This window comes from Schistocerca cancellata, chromosome 1 (genome assembly GCF_023864275.1).
Source record: "Schistocerca cancellata isolate TAMUIC-IGC-003103 chromosome 1, iqSchCanc2.1, whole genome shotgun sequence".
Taxonomy (NCBI): domain Eukaryota; kingdom Metazoa; phylum Arthropoda; class Insecta; order Orthoptera; family Acrididae; genus Schistocerca; species Schistocerca cancellata.
Window position 1 is genome coordinate 1172341426 of NC_064626.1, and position 22786 is coordinate 1172364211.

The 22786-nt window shown below is 44.8% G+C and overlaps 1 protein-coding gene across 2 annotated transcripts in view; it reads left to right on the forward strand.

Moving 5' to 3' along the window:
* The window catches only part of LOC126094058 (golgin subfamily A member 6-like protein 2), a 131299-nt gene that overhangs the window by 40228 nt on the left and 68285 nt on the right, over positions 1 to 22786 (forward strand). The window contains exon 2 of one of the 2 annotated variants that reach the window (XM_049908767.1): positions 5751 to 5978. In XM_049908767.1, coding sequence (XP_049764724.1) covers positions 5751 to 5978 — 228 coding nt within the window. Of the gene's footprint in view, positions 1 to 5750; positions 5979 to 20118; positions 21316 to 22786 lie in introns of those variants that run through there. The other variant, XM_049908766.1, reaches the window with a different exon arrangement.

The following is a 22786-nucleotide window of genomic DNA, read 5'->3' on the forward strand; positions in this document are numbered from 1 at the left end:
ATGCCTCGCATGGGCCTGTCAACACCGGCACTGGACTGTTGATGACTGGAAACGTGTTGCCTGTTCGGACGAGTCTCGTTTCAAATTGTATCGAGAGGATGGACATGCACGGGTATCGAGACGACCTCGCAGCTGTAGTGCTATGGGACCCGTGATACGTCTGGATACGATTCTGACAGGGGACACGTACGTAAGTATCCTGTCTGATCACCTGCATACATCCACGTCCACTGTGCATTCCAACGGACTTGGTCAGTTAACGTCTGCAAGATGCCGCGTCGAGCTAACCAAACTCTCAGTCGATTTAATAATTTGTCCCGGCTGGACTGGCCGAGAAATGGATTGCTCCCAGTGAACTCCGTTAAGTAAAATTGGGTCTGTCGCGCAATAGACTGAATAATACGAGAGAATTGGCTCTCATAAACGAATCGTGGGTGTCACTTCTTACAAGTTCATTAAGCATTAAAAAATACGCTTAAGTTTCAAGCCGTTACAACTGGTTAACTGCCCACGAGCTTTCGGCAGAGACCTCCTCCGCCAATGTCAAGTGGTTCACTATCGTGTGGACGCCGCTGCCGTGTTTAGATAGCCGACCCGTCACCAGTGACGTCATGGTGCTCAGTCCCACACCATGAATGATAACGTTTTGGCAGCGCGACCGCCGCGCCGCTCAAACACGAACTTTTTACTCTCTGACTGAGTAACCAAATACAGTTTTTGTAGTTCTAGCTTCAAAATTCCCTTAGTAGTGATATATTTTCAAAAAGGCTTTCATCCACTATTTGACCCTCTTAAGACAATCCCTTCTTAAACGATGCCTACAGTATCAGATTCAGGACCTCTCCAAACTTCAATTTCTATCCTTAAGAGGTTTGGGCTGGGCAATAATGAGTCAGTCAGTCAGTCAATCACTCACTCAATGCATTGCCTTTTGTACAGGGTAATTTTTTTCCAACGTGTACAAACTCTATGGATTGATCGATGAGAGGATACGGAACAAAAAACGTCTAATGAACCTACGTCCGTAAATGCGTGGTTTCCATGCTAGAGACCATTTTTTCAATCATACATTGTTACAGAGATTGCAGTCTAATGCGCGCTGTACCATGCAGCCGCAATTACAGTATGTGTCGAAAATGGTTTCCATGTGCCTCAACGCACGCATGTACATGGCGTAGCGTATTTTGTCTCACAAGTTCACATCGGCCACGCTGCATCCGAACAGTGTCAAAGACAGCAGGAATACGCTGCTCCAGTGTCTCCATATCTGGAATGGGCTCTGCATAGACGATGCATTTGAGATGACCCCATAACCAGAAATCGCACGGGTTGCGATACGGTGAATGAGCGCCCCATGCACCTGGACTCCCTCGTCCAATCCACCGACCAGGGAAGACACGATTGGGATGTGTCCGGACGTTAACGGCGAAATGGGCTGGAGCAGCATCGTGTAGCAGCCACATAACCCTTCGAGTCTTAATGGCGCTCCTCCTAGCAGGTGGGGCAAGGTCACCCCCAGAAAACGCCAATTGTTCCTGCTTGTTTGGGGTCGTTGGAGGAACTGGTACCAAAATTAACTCGCCAATTATCCTGACTCACACATTACGGCTGCATCGATGCTGATCATTCGCTGTCACCATACCATGGGGTTCTGCATACTATCCCACAGATGACTGTTATGAATGTTGAAGATCCCATTCCACGTAAAGGTGGCCTCATCTGTGAATAGGATGGATGACACATATGCCGGAATCGTGGTTGACTGGTGAAGAAATCAATGACAAAAGTGCTTCCGATGTGGAAAGTCTGTCGCTTCTAAGCCCTGCACACGGCGTGATGAGGGAACTAACAATTGTCATGGAGAGTGTTCCACACAGCCGTCGTGTGGCTTACCCTGTACTGGTGGGTCAACTACCTAATACTGACAGGGTGTTCGCCTTCCAAAGTATTAATCACACTTTCCTCCAAGTCTTTTGTCCGAAAATTTCGGGTACGTCATTCATGGTTCCCTGCTTCCTGAAACGACGCTGTCCCAGACAAGCGGCGAAACACTGTTGCAAACACTGAATGCTGTGGTTGTTGTCGCCGGAGATTGGTCTCCTGATACAACCTTGTTGTCCACCGCCTGTTGCCATTTGTCTTTCCGTAACTAAACACCATGTCGGCAAGCTTTCGATTCGAATACGGAATCGTTGTGTACAACGTTGTATCACATCCACTTCAAAGTCAGTCAGCTAGAGAAGTGAATCGAACACAACATTACCAATTACTCTGGCAGGAGAGGGCGCTAGGGTAAGACGTATGAGGAACAGTACCACCCTCTAGAAGGTTACCTTCAGCTCATCATTATGTCTGTTAATTTTTTATTTTCTTTGTTAATACGTCTGAGATACAGCAACTTATATTGTGCCTTTAATTGAAATTCTGCAACAGCTTTATTTGGCACTGTATCAACTTACGACCTTCATATTGCTACACGCTGAGGTAGAGTGTGCAAAACCAGTGGCGCTCTGGTACTTTTTTTTAATAATTAGGCCCGAAGTTAATTAATATAATAACAAAAGGTAAGTATGCGTAATGGATAACGCTATCCATGCACACAAAACCAGCGTGTATAGCCGTGTTAAAAAAGTGCTACGTAAACAAAGAGCAATTAATCTCAGATTCAAGAGAAGTAAAAACCTAGCTGACAAACCAAAAGCTGAACGAAGCGAAAATGAGCGTAAGGAGAGCAATGAGAGAACCGTTCAAGGATTTCGAAAGTAAGACGTTGTCAACCGACCTGAGTAAAAACCGTAAGAGATTTTGGCCGTATGTATCAGTAAGTGGGTCATAATCATCTATTCATTCTCTCAGCTACCACACCCGTACCGAAACGGAACATAACAGAGAAAAGGCCGAAATACTGAATTCGGTCTTCCTAATTTGTTTCACCGCTGAAGATCGTAATACTCTCCCTCCTTTCAATCGTCGTGCGAACGTCGAAATGGCAGCTATTGAGATAACCGATAGCGGAACTGAAAAGCAGCTACAATCTGTTAGTAGTGGAAAGGCTTCAGGACCAAATGAGATACCTATAAGATTCTATGAAGATTACACGAAAGTACTTGCTCCCCTACTAGCAGTAATTTATCGTGGATCGCTTGAGCAACGAAAGGTACCTGACGACTGGAAAAAAGAGCAGATCATTCCCGTTTTTAAGAAAGGCCGTAAGACAGATCCACACGATTATAGACCTATGTCGTTGACGTCAATCCGTTGCAGAATTGTGGAACATGTTTTATGCTCAAAAATGATGACGTTCTTAGAAAATGAACAACTTCTCTATAAAAATCAATCTGGATTCCGCAAACAGAGGTCCTGCGAAACTCAGCTCGCTCTGTTCCTCCATGAGATCCACAGCGCAGTGGACAACGTCGCTCAGGTTGGTGCCGTGTTCCTCTATTTTAGTAAGGCATTTGACACCGTCCCACATTGCCGTTTAATGAAATAAATACGAGCTTACGGAATATCGGAGCAGACTTGCGACTGGATTCAAGACTTTCTTGCAGATAGAACTCAACACGTCCCTCTTAACGGAACTAAATCGACAAATGTAAAGATAACGTCCGGAGTACCACAGTAAAGTGTAATATGACCGTTGCTGCTCACTATATATGAATGATCTAACAGAAACCGCCGGATGTTCTTTAAGGCTATTCGCAGATGATGCGGTTGTTGATACCAAAGTAGCAACGCCAGAAGATAATAAAAATTTGCAGAACGACCTGTAGAGAATAGATGAATGGTGTAGACTGTGACAGTTGACGCTGAACGTAAATAAATGTAACATATTGCGCTTTCATAGGAAAAGAAATCCGTTGCTGTACAGCTACACTGTTGATGACGAACAGCTGAAGACAGCTTCTGCGCCGGCCGGGGTGGCCGAGCGGTTGTAGGCGCTACAGTCTGGAACCGCGCGACCCCTACCGTCGCAGCCTCGGGCATGGATGTGTGTGATGTCCTTAGGTTAGTTAGGTTTAAGTAGTTCTAAGTTATAGGGGACTGATGACCTCAGAAGTTAAGTCCCATAGTGCTCAGAGCCATTTGAACCATTTTTGAACAGCGTCTGCCGTCAAATATCTAGGCATAACTATCAAGAGCGATCTTAAGTGGAATGACCACATAACACAGATAGTGGGAAAAGCAGACACTAGACTCAGATTCATCGGAGGAATCTTAAGGAAACGTAACTCATCCACGAAAGAAGTGGCTTATAAGATGCTTGTTCTCCGGATTCTTGAGTATTGTTCATCTATCTGGGATACCTATCAGGTAGGGCTGATAGAGGAGATAGAGAAGATCCAACGAAGAGCGGCGCGTTTCGTCACAGGATCGTTTAGCTGTTGAAAGAGCGTTACGGAGATGCTAAACAAACATCACTGGCAGGCGTTACAAGAGAGACGTTGCGCATCACGGAGAGATTTGCTACTGAAATTCCGGGTTAGTACTTTTCAGAAGAAGTCGAACATCATATTACTTCCCCCCACATACATCTCGCATATTGACCACGAGGAGAAAATTCGAGACATTAGATCCAATACAGAGGCTTACCGACAAGCATCCTTCCCACGCACTATTCGCGAATGGAACAGGGTTGGAGGGATCAGATAGTCGCACCGAAAGTACCCTCCGCCACACGCCATTAGGTGACTTGCGGAGTATGATGTGGATGTAGATGCAGACGTAGCCTGAAGGCCGAAACTGTGTGCTATTTGCGTCTCGGACCAGAATTTTACTTAATTTACCGAAAAATGAAACATAGGGCCAAAGCAATTTAAAATTTTATACAACTGACATTTATTCATTGAAAAATGGATTCTTTTCTTTTAAAACTGCGTTCATAATACCGATTAAAATACCTGATTGATCTCCTACTCTAGTTCATATTTGTCACACTAGTGGGAAACAGTATGTGTAAAATTACTGTCATTACCACAGTACTCCCATGCATTTTATGCAGTTGTACACTATCCAATTTACGTACGCGCCTGCACTATCTGGCATGCCAAGGCGCAACACAAGAAATTAGCAACCTTATTTACAGAGATGCTGGACCCCATTTTTTTAAAAGTATTACAGTAACTACCGCGCTCATCTTCGCCTAACAACCACGTGGCGCGAACACAACGTTAAAACAGAAAACATTTGAATCAAGCAAATAACTACATGAAAATTATTACAAAAGCCTATGAATCATGATATTGACCCACTCTCTTTACTCCTTTTATCACAAAAAGTTGATAGGATGCAGTGATTGTGTCACGTAAACAAAGCGTGGACAATAGATCACGCAAGAAAATTCCCCCAAAAAAAATTATTAAGCAACTTAGAATACTCCTGCACCTATACTGCCATATTCCCAAACATTTTACACCAATACGTACCAACTCTGCTGCTCCTTACCGTATTCACCGAGGAGCATCACGACGTCTTCGTCCGCTCTTCCGCGCGTCCTAGCCAGCAGTCCCCCAACATGGCTCTTGACTCAACGTCCTTTGCACTCATTGGCTGATGGACCAACGTGCACCCTCTACACTCCTCCGATTTGATCTTTTCTGGGTCTTTGCAGCCGTCCCTGCTCTGAACCTTGCTAGTTTGTTCTGTTCGTGTGTTAGCGAACGTCAGTGTACATTGCATCTCAACTGAAATTCATGTGTAGCAGCGTAACCGTCGTCAGTCTTTTTCAAAGTTAGTTGGCTGCATTGCAGGTAGCCCTGGCCGTGGATCTGGGAGCTTTCCACGAGGCGGTCCCTGCGCTGGTGCAGAACCCGGAGCTGGAACGAGCACGCGTGACGCCGCCGGGGCCGCGGGCCGCTCCAGAGACGGTGACCGCCGAGGTGGAGTCGCTGCTGGAGCCGCCGCCGGACGTGGGGCCAGCCGCGGACGCTGGAGCCGAGCTGGAGGCCGGCCGGGTGCGGCCCGGTGGCAACAAGCAGGCAAGGGCCTCTCTCTCTCTGGCTCGCTGCTGCTACATAGTCTTCCGCACTCTGTCCACATAGCTACGTCACGAGGTGCTTCTACAGGCTGTTTCACAACGTTCTACCGGCCCTTCCGTGGAGCTCGCTTTAAGTCAGTGACGACGCAGTGCCTAAGTACGTCCGGGCTGCGTTGACACTGTCGTCCAAAATTAGAGCAACAAACCGCTATTTCCCCGCCTTGCATCTAATTCACTTTATAATATCATAAACTGTCAACAGATGTCCGTACGACAGTGTTCTCCCCGGAAGACGGTATTCCGGTCAACGATGACGTCAGGGCACCTTTCAAACGGGCTAGTGTTTGCGAGCTAGTCACACATTCATAACACTGTTCTATAAAAAAACCTTTTTTTCTATTTCTGATAAAAAATATTGTGATCCTACTTTTATTTTGAGTGCTGAATTGAAAACTGTTTTTGGTTTTTTTCTGTCAGGGATAGTTTATGAGTAATCGCAATTTTATTTCTCTTTTCAGTTTCTGATATAGTGCAGCAAACATGAGGTGAATTTCGACAAACAAATGCACATCTTTATGATGTTATAAGTTCATCACATTAATGAAGCGTGGGATCTAACATATAACACGGTAACCTTTGTGTATACACTTTGAAGCATTTATTTTACATGAGAAATTACAGAAAATTGACAAACAATGAGCCACTGCCTTGTAATGCACATCACTTTTTCTCTTGTATTGTGAATCTTTCTTCCCTCGAATGATATTCCAGCAATAATCTGCTAACATAGAAGGTACCCACTTCCCTTCATAGAGCCTTTCTATGGTAGATATGTCTTTATGGAATCTTTCCCCATGTTCATCCGATACGTCACTACAACTCTCAGTGAAGTAGTCCAGATGAGAGTCCATCATATGTACCTTCAAAGACATATTGCACCCCAAATCTTGATATGCTTTGATCATATCCTTCACCATTGCTTTGTAGTTAGTAGCTCTTCTTCTTCAGGAAGTTTTCCGACACCACCTTGAAACAGTCCCATACGATTTTTTCTTCATCAGTTAAACATGCTTCAAAATTTGCATCTTTTTGGAGTTCCCTGATTTGTGGGCCCACAAATACACCTTCCTTTATTTTTGCAGCTGAAAGACGGGGGAATTTAGTAGCTAGATATGCAAACCCACAACCTGTTGCATCCATGGCCTTCACGAATTGTTTCATCAGGCCAAGTTTGAGGTGAAGCGGTGGAAGTAGTATATATTCAGAAGCTACCAGACTTTCACGTTGTACATTCTTTTCGCCAACTTTTTATCTTCGCCTAGGCCATTTCTTTTTCACGTAGTGAGAATTTCGGTCTTGACTATCCCACTCGCAAAGAAAACAGGCATACTTTGTGTAGCCTTGTTGCATTCCTAGTACCATAGCAATTACCTTGAAATCTGCACATATTTTCCATTTGTGTTCATTGTATTTTAATGAATTTAGCATCCTTTGTACGAATTCGTAATTCTCTTTTGTCAAACTAGCGTAAGCTACTGGAACAGAGGGTATTTTATTTCCGTTATGGAGCAAAACACCCTTCAGACTTGTTTTCGATGCATCTATGAAAAGTCTCCACTCCTGTGAAATATAAGTGAAATTCAACCGTGCTCGGAAATATGACAGATAGTTACTAGTCAGCCAAAACAGCCACTCGTTAAGACTGACACAAATTGCGGCTAACACCACTGTTGTAAACTCGATGCCATGAATTGTGAATATACATATATATACATATTACATAAAAAGTATCCCTGACAACGATATTTTGTTTACTTATTTGAATTTCCGACGGTAAAATGGTCTAGAAGCACATACTTTCATATCAGAAATAGAACCCATGTCGAACAGTGATATAATCGGTGTGTATACTGTCACTGACGGTGTAGTATGGCACGGAGAAGACGCCTACCAGACTCTCTACGGTGGAGGGACGTAGGAACAATGGAAGCAGGACAGTCGCTAACTGATGTTCCCAATGGCTTACTGAGAATCGTTCCGTTGTTTTCCGAATATGGCGATAGTTTATGGAGACCGAATCTGTATCCCGAAGACCAGAGCAGGCCCGACCACGAGTGAAATCAGGAAGAGAGGACCGTCATTGTCTGTAGGCACACGACGGTGCCGCCTAAGTACTACGTCCCTGGAGCTGTTGTATACAGCCAATGGTGTATGGAGTATAGTGGAGTTTTTTGTCTGAACTTGTACCTCTGACGCTTCTTCACAGAAAGGAACGTCTAGAGTGGAGTTGTCAACATGACAACTGCACAGTCGCACAGAGGGCCAATATTCTTTTCACTGATGAGTCCCGATTTGATCTTGAGGGCGATTCTCGACGGATTCGCATCTGGAGGAAACGTGGAACACGATTATGGGACCTAAACATTGTGGAAAGAGACCGATATCGAAGATAATCCCTAATGATGTCAAATGGTTCAAATGGCTCTGAGCACTATGGGACTTAACATCTGAGGTCATCAGTCCCCTAGAACTTAGAACTACTTAAACCTAACCAACCTAAGGACATCACACACATCCATGCCCGAGGCAGGATTCGAACCTGCGACCGTAGCGGTCGCGCGGTTCCAGACTGTAGCGCCTAGAACCGCTCGGCCACTCTGGCCGGCTAATGATGTCAGCAGGAACTACGTTGAACACTCGAACACCTCTTCATCATATCGTACGGTGAATCGCAAGGTGTAACTGCTGTCAGATAATGTTACGAGATCTCAGGACATGTGCTGTTGTGAGGTGTCGTGGGGCCAGACTTCGTATTGATCGACGATAACGATCGATCTCATATAGCACAGATGGTTGATGTTTTCTTGCACACGGAAGATATTGCTGCATTTTTATTTATTTATTTATTTATTTTTCCGTGGGACCAAATTAAGGAGAAGTCTCCATGGTCATGGAACGAGTCAATACCTGAAATTATAACACGATATTAGAAACAGATAAAATGAAATATAAAAAAAACATATTCAGGTGACAAGTCGTAAGTTTAAATGAAGACAATCAACAATGTAACACTGGAATTTGCTTAATTTTTTAGCTCTTCCAGGAGCTCCTCGACAGAATAGAAGGAGTGAGCCATGAGGAAACTCTTCAGTTTACACTTAAAAGAGTTTGGGCTGCTGCTAAGATTTTTGAGTTCTTGTGGTAGCTTATTGAAAATGGATGCAGCAGAATACTGCACTCCTTTCTGCACAAGAGTCAAGGAAGTGCATTCTACATGCAGATTTGATTTCTGCCTGGTATTAACTGAGTGAAAGCTGCTAACTCTTGGGAATAGGCAAATATTGCTAACAACGAACGACATTAAAGAAAATTATATACTGTGAGGGCAATGTCAGAATTCCCAGATTTTTGAATAGGGGTCGACAAGAGGTTCTCGAACTTACACCACATATAGCTCGAACAGCCCGTTTTTGAGCCAAAAATACCCTTTTTGAATCAGAAGAATTACCCCAAAAAATAATACCATACGACATAAGCGTATGAAAATATGCGAAGCAGACTACTTTTCGTGTTGAAGTGTCACTTATTTCAGACACTGTTCTAATGGTAAATAAAGCAGCATTTAGCTTCTGAACAAGATCCTGGACATGGGCTTCCCACAACAGCTTACTATCTATCCGAACGCCTAGGAATTTGAACTGTGGCGTGGCCTCCTCGCTCCCCCAATTAGAATCCCATATAGCATGTCTGGGATGCGCTTAGGGAGAGGGGTTGCATCACATCAGAATCCACCAACCACTCTACAAGAACTGGAAGCAGCTCTGCAGGAAGAATGGGCGTTATTGTCTCAACATGAAATTGATGACATCATTCACAGCTTGCCCCACCGTTGTTGGGCCTGTATTGCTGCCAGAGGTGGTCACACCGCATACTGAATACATTAACCAATTGTCGGAATGTGTGTGTAAATCCGTTAAGTAGGGAAAAAGAAGAACATTTATGTATACTGTTATGTTTGTAGCTGTTGTTTCAGTTCTGAATTATTTACATTGCTTTTACTTTACTACCACCCGTTTATACTGTTTTGTGGCAAAATAAACGCAACCTTGCAAAATTTTCGTTCGTTGCTGTAATTTTGGACACCACGAATGAGTGAGCATTATACGGAACGCAGAAGACGATTTTCGTCTCAAACACAACGTTGTAGAGTAAATTACGTTAACGTACGAACGGAGGATTCGTATATCTACTGCAAGCATAGGAACAGAATTCTTTTTCATCTAAATACAGGTTCGCCTACTATCTGCTCCTATACCGACCGATATATTTCGATATTCTGTAGAACTTAACGCTTATTCTTATTTTTGTTTCCGCTGAGAAGTAGGAGTTTTCTTTCAAGGTCTGCATTGAAACACAAGAGTTCTCACCGTAAGAGGAATGTTCCAAAATTAATGGGAAATCCGTAATTTAGCGTGTTGTATTAGTCCGATTCATACGAATTCTTTGTCATTGTGTTTCGTAAGTATTCTGAAAAGTATGTGTAAAATACTAGCCACGTCGTATGTTTAGTATATTGTCAGCTGTCAAGAAAGATACATGCGTTTTGGTAGCGTAGACAATTATTTATTTTGTATGAAGATATATCGAATAATCTGAATTAAGTTTTGACATACGAACGAAATACGGACATTAAAGTTTTATAAATGTTGAATATTTCTTTTAGTGAGCCTGCTATGAGTGAAACAAGGGTTTACAAGCGGTATCGGTATAAAATTTTTGAAGATGACGAGTGCCCTGGACGCCCCAGCACATCAGCCAATGAAAACATGGAAAAAGTTAAAGAAATGAATACGAAGAGTCGCCAAATTACAGTCAGAGAAGACGCTGCCGGTGTTGCCATATCAACTGGTTCACGTTATGCTATCGTTTCAGATGTTTGGGGCTAAATATCATTTCAGTTTTGATCAAAAACGGTGGCGAATGCAAGTTGCTCAGAAGTCGCCAGATGAAGGCAACAACTACGCAGAACTACTGAAACTGGTCATAAACGGCGATCAAACATGGGTTTATGAGTATGACGTTGAAACTAAGGCTCAGACGTCGCAACTGAAGCGTACTGGATCTCAAAGGCTGACTTTTGTGTAAACTTAAACCTTTAGATTGTGGCTGGAAGTGTTAGCCAACTGTTCTTTTTTAGTTGACTCCTTAATATAAGCTGTAATTAGGTTAGAGACGACCGAAAAATCTTCACTCCTTGCATACCACTTCATATTGTGGACATTTTCCTGCGATTGTAGTACGCTTATCCATTGTGCTGAACAATTAAGTATGTCACTCAATATACACTGAATCGCCAAAGAAACTGATATAGGTATGCGTATTCAAATACATAGACATGTAAGCAGGCAGAATATGGCGCTGCCGTCGGCAACGCCTACATAAGACAACAAGTGTCTGGCACAGTTGTTAGATCGGTTAGTGCTGCTACTACAATGACAGATTATCGAGATTTAAGTGAGTCTGAATGTGGTGTTATGGCGATGGGACACAGTATCTCCGAGGTAGCAATGAAATGGGGATTTTCCAGCACGTCTATTTCACGAGTGTACCGTGAATATCAGGAATCCAGTAAAACATCAAATCTCTGACATCGCTGCGGCCGGAAAAAGATCCTGCAAGAACGGGACCAACGACGACTGAAGAGAATCATTCAACGTGACAGAAGTGCAACCCTTCCACAAATTGCTGCAGATTTCATTGCTGGGTCATCAATAAGTGTCAGCGTGCAACCCATTCAACGAAACACCATCGACATGGGCTTTCAGAACCGAAAGCCCACTCCTATTCCACTGATGACTGTGCGACACAAAGCAAAAAAGCCTCGCCTGGACTGTCAACATCGACATTCGACTGTTGATAACTGGAACCAAGTTATTTTAAGTTAGATTAAGTAGTTGTAAGCCGAGGGACCGATGACCTCAGCAGGTTTGTCCGGTAGGAACTTACCACCACCACGTCCCACCTGATCATTGGAATATGCACGCGAGTGCGGTGCAGGGTGGACATAGGCACTGTGTCCAGTGTTGTGTAGGCTCCAGTATCAGGGTCAGCACATATGCTATACCCTGAACATCAGACTCTGGGCGCAAGTGCTGTGGACAGGATGGACTGTAGTTCCTTCTCTAGATTGTTGCACAAATGACAAAATGGTAGATATCGAAATAGACGACAGAGGGATAGAGAAACAATTAAAATCGCTCAAAAGAGGAAAGGCCTCTGGACCTGATGGGATACCAGTTCAATTTTACACAGAGTACGCGAAGGAACTTGCCCCCCTTCTTGCAGCGGTGTACCGTAGGTCTCTAGAAGAGCGTAGCGTTCCAAAGGATTGGAAAAGGGCACAGGTCATCCCCGTTTTCAAGAAGGGACGTCGAACAGATGTGCAGAACTATAGACCTATATCTCTAACGTCGATCAGTTGTAGAATTTTGGAACACGTATTGTGTTCGAGTATAATGACTTTTCTGGAGACGAGAAATCTACTCTGTAGAAATCAGCATGGGTTTCGAAAAAGACGGTCATGTGAAACCCAGCTCGCGCTATTCGTCCACGAGACTCACAGGGCCATAGACACGGGTTCGCAGGTAGATGCCGTGTTTCTTGACTTCCGCAAGGCGTTCGATACAGTTCCCCACAGTCGTTTAATGAACAAAGTAAGAGCATATGGACTATCAGACCAATTGTGTGATTGGATTGAGGAGTTCCTAGATAACAGGACGCAGCATGTTATTCTCAATGGAGAGAAGTCTTCCGAAGTAAGAGTGATTTCAGGTGTGCCGCAGGGGAGTGTCATAGGACCGTTGCTATTCACAATATACATAAATGACCTGGTGGATGACATCGGAAGTTCACTGAGGCTTTTTGCAGATGATGCTGTGGTGTATCGCGAGGTTGTAACAATGGAAAATTGTACTGAAATGCAGGAGGATCTGCAGCGAATTGACGCATGGTGCAGGGAATGGCAATTGAATCTCAATGTAGACAAGTGTAATGTGCTGCGAATACACAGAAAGATAGATCCTTTATCATTTAGCTACAAAATAGCAGGTCAGCAACTGGAAGCAGTTAATACCATAAATTATCTGGGAGTACGCATTAGGAGTGATTTAAAATGGAATGATCATATAAAGTTGATTGTCGGTAAAGCAGATGCCAGACTGAGATTCATTGGAAGAATCCTAGGGAAATGCAATCCGAAAACAAAGGAAGTAGGTTACAGTACGCTTGTTCGCCCACTGCTTGAATACTGCTCAGCAGTGTGGGATCCGTACCAGATAGGGTTGATACAAGACATAGAGAAGATCCAACGGAGAGCAGCGCGCTTCGTTACAGGATCATTTAGTAATCGCGAAAGCGTTACGGAGATGATAGATAAACTCCAGTGGAAGACTTTGCAGGAGAGACGCTCAGTAGCTCGGTACGGGCTGTTGTCAAAGTTTCGAGAACATACCTTCACCGAAGAGTCAAGCAGTATATTGCTCCCTCCTACGTATATCTCGCGAAGAGACCATGAGTATAAAATCAGAGAGATTAGAGCCCACACAGAGGCATACCGACAATCCTTCTTTCCACGAACATTACGAGACTGGAATAGAAGGGAGAACCGATAGAGGTACTGAAGGTACCCTCCGCCACACACCGTCAGGTGGCTTGCGGAGTATGGATGTAGATGTAGATGTAGAAGCACTGTGTCTGGTGTTGTGCCAGTTTCAGTATTGGGAATGCAGGCTCCGATCATCAAATACACTGTACTCTGACCATCAGACTCTGGAGGCAAGTGCTGTACGGGGTGGACATAGGCACTGTGTCTGGCATTGTGAGGGTTCCAGTATCAAAGAGGCAGCCTCTGACCGGCACATATGCTGTGCGATGGTCATAGACTCTGGATGCGAGTGCTGTACGGGGTGGCACAAGCACTGTCTCTGGCGTTATGTGGGTACCAGTATCAGGAGGTAGGCCCTGATCAACACATACATTGTGCGATAATTATCATGCTCTGAGTGCGAGTGCTGTACAGAATGGACATGAGCACAGTGTCTGGCGTTGTGTGGGTTCCAGTATCAGGGAGGCAGTCTCGCATCACCACATACACTGTGCCCTGCACATCAAACTTTGGATACGAGTGCTGTACAGGGTGGACATGAGTACTGTGACTAGTGTTGTGCCTGTTCCAGCATCAGGGATGCCGGCTATAATAACCACATATGCTGTACCCTGATCATCAGACTCTGGATGCAGGTTCTGTAAACAGTGTACATAGGCACTGTTTCTGGTGTTATGCGGGTTCCACTATCAAGGAGGCAGGCTCTGATCATCAAATATGCTGTGCCCTGGTCATCAGACTCTGGATGCGAGTGCTATACAGGGTGGCACAGCCACTGTCTCTGGCGTTGTGTGGGTTTCAGAATCAGGGAGGCAGGCTCTGATCACCACATACATTGTGGCCTGATCATTAGACTTTCAACGCAAGTGCTGTACAGGGTGGATACGAGCACTGTGTCCGGCGTTGCTGCATTTTCATATTCACGGAGGGAAGCTCCAACCACCACACATGCTGCATCCTGATCACTGGACGTTGACAGATGATGTGTCGGCTTTAGTCGAACTAAGAAGAGTTTTGACAGGTAATACAGACAATTTAGATGGGAAAATAACATTGTGACACACAATATGAAGGTGAATTATGCCATGCAGCAGTTGGGTTTTGGCGCCAAGTGTGTCTTAACTTGTAAGTTAGACCAGTAACGCCAGAAAGTGAGCCACATGTGTTTTAACTGTTGTATAATAAATAATTAAATATTTTGATAGACAATACTAACAATTCTGACATGGAAATAACATCCAGGTACTTAATTTGAGGGTCCATTGTATCTTGCACTCAGTGGGTGCAAATATTGAATCAAAGTCGGGTACGTCACACCAGTAGTGCCAATAACTAATCCATGTGTATTTTGGTGCAAAGACAAACTCTTGTGCACAGTCCAGATATCGAACTATGAGAACAAGCCGGCCTGTGCAGAACATATTGTTTGGCTGTTTCACTGTTCATGCTCGTAAAATATAGGTTTGTAATTGGGAGAGCAATATGTGTGTTTGTGCATGTGTGTGTGTGTGTGTGTGTGTGTGTGTGTGTGTGTGTGTGTGTGTGTGTAAGTGTAAGAATGACTGCTAAGTTCTCTGGCGACACATCAACCATACAGCTGTGTACCTTGGGTTTCCACAGCTCTGGTTCCCAGACAACACTTCCTCTGGAGCTCAGACAAAAACGATCTGTAGTATCGCACATATACGTCGTGTTGTCTACAGCTGAGCCTCTAAGTGCTATGTGGCGCCAACTTCGCCATCAGAGGCAGGAGCATCGCTGCAAACAGCACTGCCATTGTGGCACTATCTCACTTCCATGACTCACGTGCCTCTCCATCGGCATCTCACCACCGTATGAGTATTTAAGTCGCTGCCAAACAGCTCTGCAGTCACTTTGGACTCTGGGCTTTATGACGATCATGCTTAGCATTTTTTCAGTTGACCAAATGCACTCCACGTTCGAGGCTCTGCGATGCCCGCACTGAAGTGTCCCACCATCGGAGTCCACTATAGCTCATTGCTTTGCTGAACTTTGTGTCTGACTTGTCTCTGAGCTAACTACCTCGTAGGCCGATATCACTATGAATTTCGCCCACAGACGAACATCCTATGCAACGCCATTGACTACCAGCAAGGACATCCCAGCGCCATGTTGGTTATTGCCTGCTAGGACAATCCATTGTTTCAGTGATGAACCATCAGATTGAACTGAGTAGTGCCGAGTCTTTCCAAGAACCTATTCTTATATTTTGTTTTTTAGATGTAATAAAGTTCCATTGCCCTTGACTTCCTCGGAATGTCAATCGTAGTGTGTTCTTCGCCTCAGCTATGAACAGTAAAATGGCGATGAGGACTACTGTTGCTCCTACGTGTTCACCCTAAAACGTTTGTTCCCTCCTTGAGACACACTACAATGGCGACAAAGATCAAAGATCAACATTTGTGCCCTCCTTGTCCCATACTACAGTATAGATGAGCCTGAACGTCTGTGCCCGCCTACTCTGTACAGTCGCAATGAGAATCTGAGTCTGTAAAGATCAGTCGCAGTCTTCAAAACCAGCGTTCAAAGATTCAACGTTCTTGTCCCCCCTACAGCAGAAACGAGGATATTTGGCTTAGGAATTAAGTCCCAAAAGTGACTATCATGCCTGTGTACTACTTTGGACTGATGCTGATACTTAATGGCCGCATACATGTGTTCTCAGCGCTTTCTCTTTCCTTTCAGTTTCTCCTTACTTATTCTGATACTAATAACTACCGCATTCCTCAGTTCCTTAATCCATAAAAAGAACTTGCTACCCCGTCCTGCGTCCACTTTTGTGACCCTTTCAATGTTTATTCTGACAATTTTCATGTCTGAGAGCGCACTCTACATTACGCAACATTTTCCTTGAGGCATATCTATTCCATTTCTCTAATTCCCAGAGCTCATCTGCACATTAAACATTTCACAGTATATTCCACATTGCTCTTTAACACCTTATACATTCTGTGGTTACCTCTACGCTGCTCCTCGACATCTTAAAAATTGTGCTGTGTCCCCCACGCTGTTCCTCGACAAATTCTGGCCCTTCATTCTTTTCTACATAGTCTACACCTCGGCTCTCCCGCGGTCTCACGCCCTTTCCACTCTCTGCAAGCACAGCATCTTTCCAAATTTACATTAATCCTTGATCGCGTGCTGTTTCCTTCTCTGTTCCATTCCTCTGGCAGCACTAGCGTCTCCAATGGCACCATCGCCTCCAAAGGCATTATTGCTCCAACGGGACCTTCGCCTCCTACAGTATCTTTGCCTTCAGTAACACCTTTGCCCACAGTGGTACCATCATCTCCAAGGGATCATCGCCTCCAGCGAACTATTGCCTTCAATGGACCATCACTTCCGGCATCATGTCAGAGCTCTTCTTCATCCTACCGGTCTGGCTTTTGCAAGTCCTTCACCTCTGGGTATACTTACCTCCTACTCATCCTTGTACCATTCTGCAGGATCTCACACGCTTTTCCTGTCATCCTCTTCTTCTTCCTCCCGAAAATGCCAATGCTCCACACATTGCTCAGTCCCCGCTTGGTCATCTTTTCAGGACTCCTCATGTGGGAGACAAAGCGTGCAGCCACAGGGTCTTCTTGTGCTGTCCAGAGCTGCAGCTGTACCTCATCTGTATACTCCAGTTGGGCTATCAGCAGGACTTCCCTGCACTCCTGGAAATAACGATGTAAACCCAGGGCAAGACATGTCTTATCTCCCTTGCTGGACCAAGCTTACATGATGATGACATCGTGTCTCCGTCATCTACCACCAGCGGCCAGCTTCACCCTCCAAGATGTCGCATGTTTGCCCCTACCAGTTCTTGTCTGATACAGATCCATTTGTTGCAGTCGCATTCAAGCCACCCACTTTTGGCCAGCGCTCCATGAATGTGGCAGGCTTCCACTGTGCCAAGCACCCATCACAGGGGCACTCTTCCCGGTTCTGGGGCTCCTCCTCCCTTTATCAGCCATGTCTTCTGCGAGATGGACAAGCCAACTCTTTCTTTAGTGGAAAAGGCAACACACCCATCAACGACATAGTTCTGCACCATGGGTAGAGGCAGCTCTGGACCAGTGACGACACTTCCTCTGGAGCTCAGATGAAAACAATCTGCAGCAATACACGAATTCGCCAAGGCGTTTAGAACTAATTCTGCAGCAGAAGCTAAAGTACCGTGTGGCGCCAGCCTCGTCGCCAAAGGGAGGAGCACACGCGCAAACAGCACCGCCATCGCGGCAACACTTTGATTCATGAGTCAATTTCTTCCGTAGGTATACTTCCGGCGCTCGAGTATTTAGGTCGCTGTCTGAGCGCTCTGCAGTCAGTTCGCACTATCGGCTTTACGTCAGCCGCGCCTATTGGTTCCTCAAATGGAGTTATTTCTCCGAACGCAGTCTACGCCTTCGGCTCTATGCCGCCCGCATCTGATGGTACAAAAATCAGAGTTCTTGCGCCAAGGACACTCTAAATCCCATACCTTATGGCAGCCGCACCTAGTGGTCCCTCTCCATCGGAGTCGACAGCAGCTCACCATTTCGTGGGGCAACGTCGTCAACTCGACTCTGGGCTCACAGCTTCACAAGACACTATCACCATGGACTTCGTTCACTTACGATCATGTCCGTCCATTGTCAGTGATTATCTATTTGGAAATTCTAGTGCTACGTCAATATGTACCTGCTAGGGCTTTCCAGTGTGAGACTGAACCGAGTAGTGGAGACTCTCGTTCCAAAAAACTGTTTTCATATTTTTTATGAGACTCATTAATCTGAGCAAATCAATCGTAATACGTTGTTCCCATCAATCATGTACACGACAGAGATCATGAATCTGTGTGCGTACCGCTGATTCCGATGATGCTGTGTTTTAGGTTCGGCGAACGCTGACGAAACATGCCCTTCGCCACCCTCGTCGCTGCAGCCCTACCTCTCTATTTAGGTAGCCCAAAGATCAAAGGACAGTTTGCATACTAAATCAGCATTTCATTCCTACTCTCTTGACAATGTTGGTTGAAATATACTCTTTGACACTATGAAGATATCAAGGATAAAGTACAAGGAGCGAAAGGTTATCTACAACTAGTATAAATCAGACTGCAGGCTTAAGAGTATAATTATTTGAAAGTGAGGAAGTAATTAAGAAGTGACTGATACAGAGTTGTAGGCTACACACGATGTTATTCTAGTATTACTATGAGCAATCAGTAATGGAAACCAAAGAGAAAGTTGCTTATTGGATTCACGTTCGATGAGAAGACATAACAACTGTAAGGTTTCCGGATCACATTGTAATACTGTCATAGACGGCAAAGGACTTGAACAGAAGTCGAATGGAATAGATAGTGCCTTGAAAAGAGGTTACAAAATAAACATCAGCAAAAGTGAAACAGTCGAATTCAATCAAGTGATGCTGAGGAAATTAGAGTAGGAAATAAGACATTAAAATTAGCAGTGTTTAGCTACTTTGGCAGCAACTGGCAGCTGACGATGGCTGATAGTGTATTTTGCTTGTTATGCTTTTTTGCTGCCCTACCGTTTTTATCTCATACTGCACTTCCAATTGGTATGGAGCCATATGCCATAGTAGATGCTCCACTAACCTGTTCCTTCCTTTGCCACAGATTTTATATCATTCTAAAGTAAAACGTTAAACGATTCCAGTTTGTTTCTCTCTCTCTGGTTTGCCCACACCTCATATTCTGTTTGTACAGGACGCTATGCTCCAATCGCATACTTTTATGGACGTCTGCCCTCAGTCTATCTAAATGTTTGATACCGATAGAGCTCGTTTGTTGAAGGGAGTCGTTTTTGCCTCCACGAATCTGCTTATTGTGAATTCTTCCACTTCTTCTACCGCATGTTCCTTAATTTTATATTCAAAGAAAGAACTATACTCTTCTTTTAGTACTCTTCAACTCAACTTAATCCGCTATGTTGCAATGTTATTGATTCCATTCAAAAGATTTATCGTCAATCAGAACTCCCATATCTGCGAACCATCAATTTAGCATCCAAGCCCCTCTCGTTTATTCTACTTCGAAAACTTTACTGACTTTTTGCATTGTTTCTTCGATATAGAGTTAAACAACTAATTTAAACTCTTCTCCAGGTAGTCTTGTTTGTTGTCAACTATCATTTTTATTACTCCGACTTTGGGGCTACTTGTCTGCATCCTTACCTCAGCCCCATTTGTTAAATGATTTCCAAAATTTCATTCCACATTATATTGTTGAAGGCTATCTCTGTGTCCAGAAACTAGATATTCAGATGTTTCTTCGTTCTTATTTAGTTTTCTAAGCGCAATGTTGGAAATACTTCTCTGGCACACTTTCACTCCACCAGTTATTCCTCAACAACGTGTGTTGAGACAAATTACCATTGTTTTCTGTAAGTAGATGTGTGTTTAATCCATGTGTTAACTATCTGTTGCCGTGTCTCTAAGGTGTTCTGCAATTATATTGGCACAGGAAACGATGCGAGGGCTCCGAGACCGCTACGCCGCCTCACACGTTGGCAGACACCACGACATGAGCACCGAGGTCAACGCCAGGAGACAGGCTCACCGTCTGTCTGAAGTTGAGGACCTGCAAGGCAAGCCGATAGTCAGTGGCGGTCGAACCGCCGACGTCGAAACCGTACCGCAGTCAGTGGTTAGCGACAGCAACGACAAACCCTCTACCCCGAGTATTGACGATGATAACGACTTCCTGAGAGAGGATGGATGGAAACCAAAGTCATCACAAAAGGCGGCAGTCCTTGGGGAACATAGTGTCAATACCAAGAACGTAACAGCAGAGCTGACGAGTGGCCCAGACAATAAATCAACTACTCGCAACAGTGCCAACAGTGATGACGACAACGACTTCCTCAGAAGTGACACATGGGAAACTAAAGCCCCACACGAGGCGGATGGCATTGGAGAACCTCATGTCAACACTAATGTCGTAACAACACAGGACGTGAGTGGTAGAGACAGCAAATCTCCCACTCACAACAGCGATAATAGCGATGACAACAACGATTTCCTAAGAGACGACTCATGGGAGCCGAAGCCGGCGCCAGAAGTGAAGGCTAGGGACGATAAGTCCTCCGCTCCTTCCGTTGGCAACTATGAAGGTGACGATTTTCTCAGAGATGACACACCGGAGGCGGTGGCACACAAGGTATCAGCAACAGGCGAAACTAGCAGAGACAACAAACCGTCTGCTCCACCCTTTGGTAACAATGTTGACGACAATGACTTCCTCAAAGATGACTCACTGGAGACGGTGATCCGTAAGCCAGTTGCCGCTGAAGTCAACACTGGTAGCACACCAGCACCAAACGTGAACGGCGCGCATGAGAAGTCTTCTGATGACAACGGTCGTAAGAGTGATGATGACAACGACTTCCTCAGAGAAGACGACTTGCAGTCTAAACCTCACCCTGCTGGTCAAGCTAGCCTCGATGCCGACGTCGAGAGAGTACCATCATCGGGAGCCCGTGGCAGCGACGACAGCTCCTCCGCTCACAGGGACGGTAACGACGTAGACGACAATGACTTCCTCAGAGACGACGCAGTGGAGGTGGAGCCACAGCAGTATGAACCAGCTGTCCGTGGAGGCCGCAATGCTGACGCGGATACTGCTTATGATGACGAGGATGAATCACCAAATGATAGTCCTCAGGTAAGAGCATTTGCATCTACACAAATACCACGATCACATCCTTCATCTCCACTAACAGCCCGGAACAAACTTTCAGATTCAAAATGAAACTGACCCTGAGGACATCATTGAAATGAGCACGGAATCAACAACAACGCTCGTCGTCATCACATCACCTTCTTAACAATAAGCACTTTCGAAGTGTTGTGATAATCTGATTTCATTTACTATTCATATTTCTACTGGTCTTTGGACTACCCACACTTCAGAAGCTCTGAGGCTGAGACTTCTGTAGCAGTCTTCTTTGGCTGGTATCACTCTCATCGTCTATATGAGACCTCCACTTCTAGCAATGTTCCGAGGCCGCACAATGACATCGATTGTCGAACACGTTTGTTGGGTATTCTTGAACCTAAAGTCCGTTACACGAAGGCTATTGTAACACCCCACCCATCACTTATCTGGTTTTGGGGTGTGCTCACCCCAGGTAATTAACTAACAGACCAACAGAGAGTGCAAAACTGCCGCAATGTCAGATAAAGCAAAGAAAGTAATAAGGCCCTGGGCCTCCTGATTGAACTGCGGTGGCAGTGATGACAGTGATTGAGTCAGAATTGATCCCTTTTAATTAAAAAGGGGTGCACATTGATGTTATATTCAGCTATTGAACACCAGATGCAAATGTTGAACATACAATTAATTAAGAAAGTGACTTGGGATTTCAACTACTTGATTGAAAACAGATGCAGTCGATTAGCGCAGATTTATTTTAACTCCCGACCTTCAATCATCACATTACATGACTAACAGGCAGTGGTAATAAATTGCGTTTGCGTGGAGTAAAGCGCGATAAATCAAAAGTAATTCCTATCGACTGACCCAGGCGTAATGCGAAGTGCGAGAAGAATTCTACAGTACATGGCCCATGAAACCCTCGTGGAAACTTTGCCGATGTGATCCAACAAATTAATCAGTGAACGAAGTGGGCGCAATATCACCGAATTCAGCATGGCGGGGCGTCGTCGTTTGTGGACGTCGGCTGAGCTCGTGGTGCAGCAAGGCTGCACTCGTCTATTCACTTCTAGCTATCTTGCTCAGTACATAGCTGAACGAAAACTTTCTGTCTCCAAGCTCAATCGTTCCGTTTGCTAAGTCCTAAACTGCAGAGATGCTCACTCTCTCTCAGGCAAGCTGAGTAAAGAATGCCACGTCCACACTCTAGGCAAGCTGGGAATGGAAGACCTCTACGGGGACTTCTCCCAGTCTGCTCTTCGCCTCGGTTTCCCCTCCAGCAAAATCACTTACACCAATTGCAGCAGAAGTCGCGTTAATTATGTGTCGCTTCCCGCGCCAACCAATGCCTGCTCTGGGAAGTGAACAAATTCCCACAAAATTTCCCTTCCTATCAACTTCTGCTATTTAGCTCCTCCCAGGCCACCCATCCAGGTTAGCGTCTTCACAAAATACCAATTTTTCCGCAATTGTGAATCCC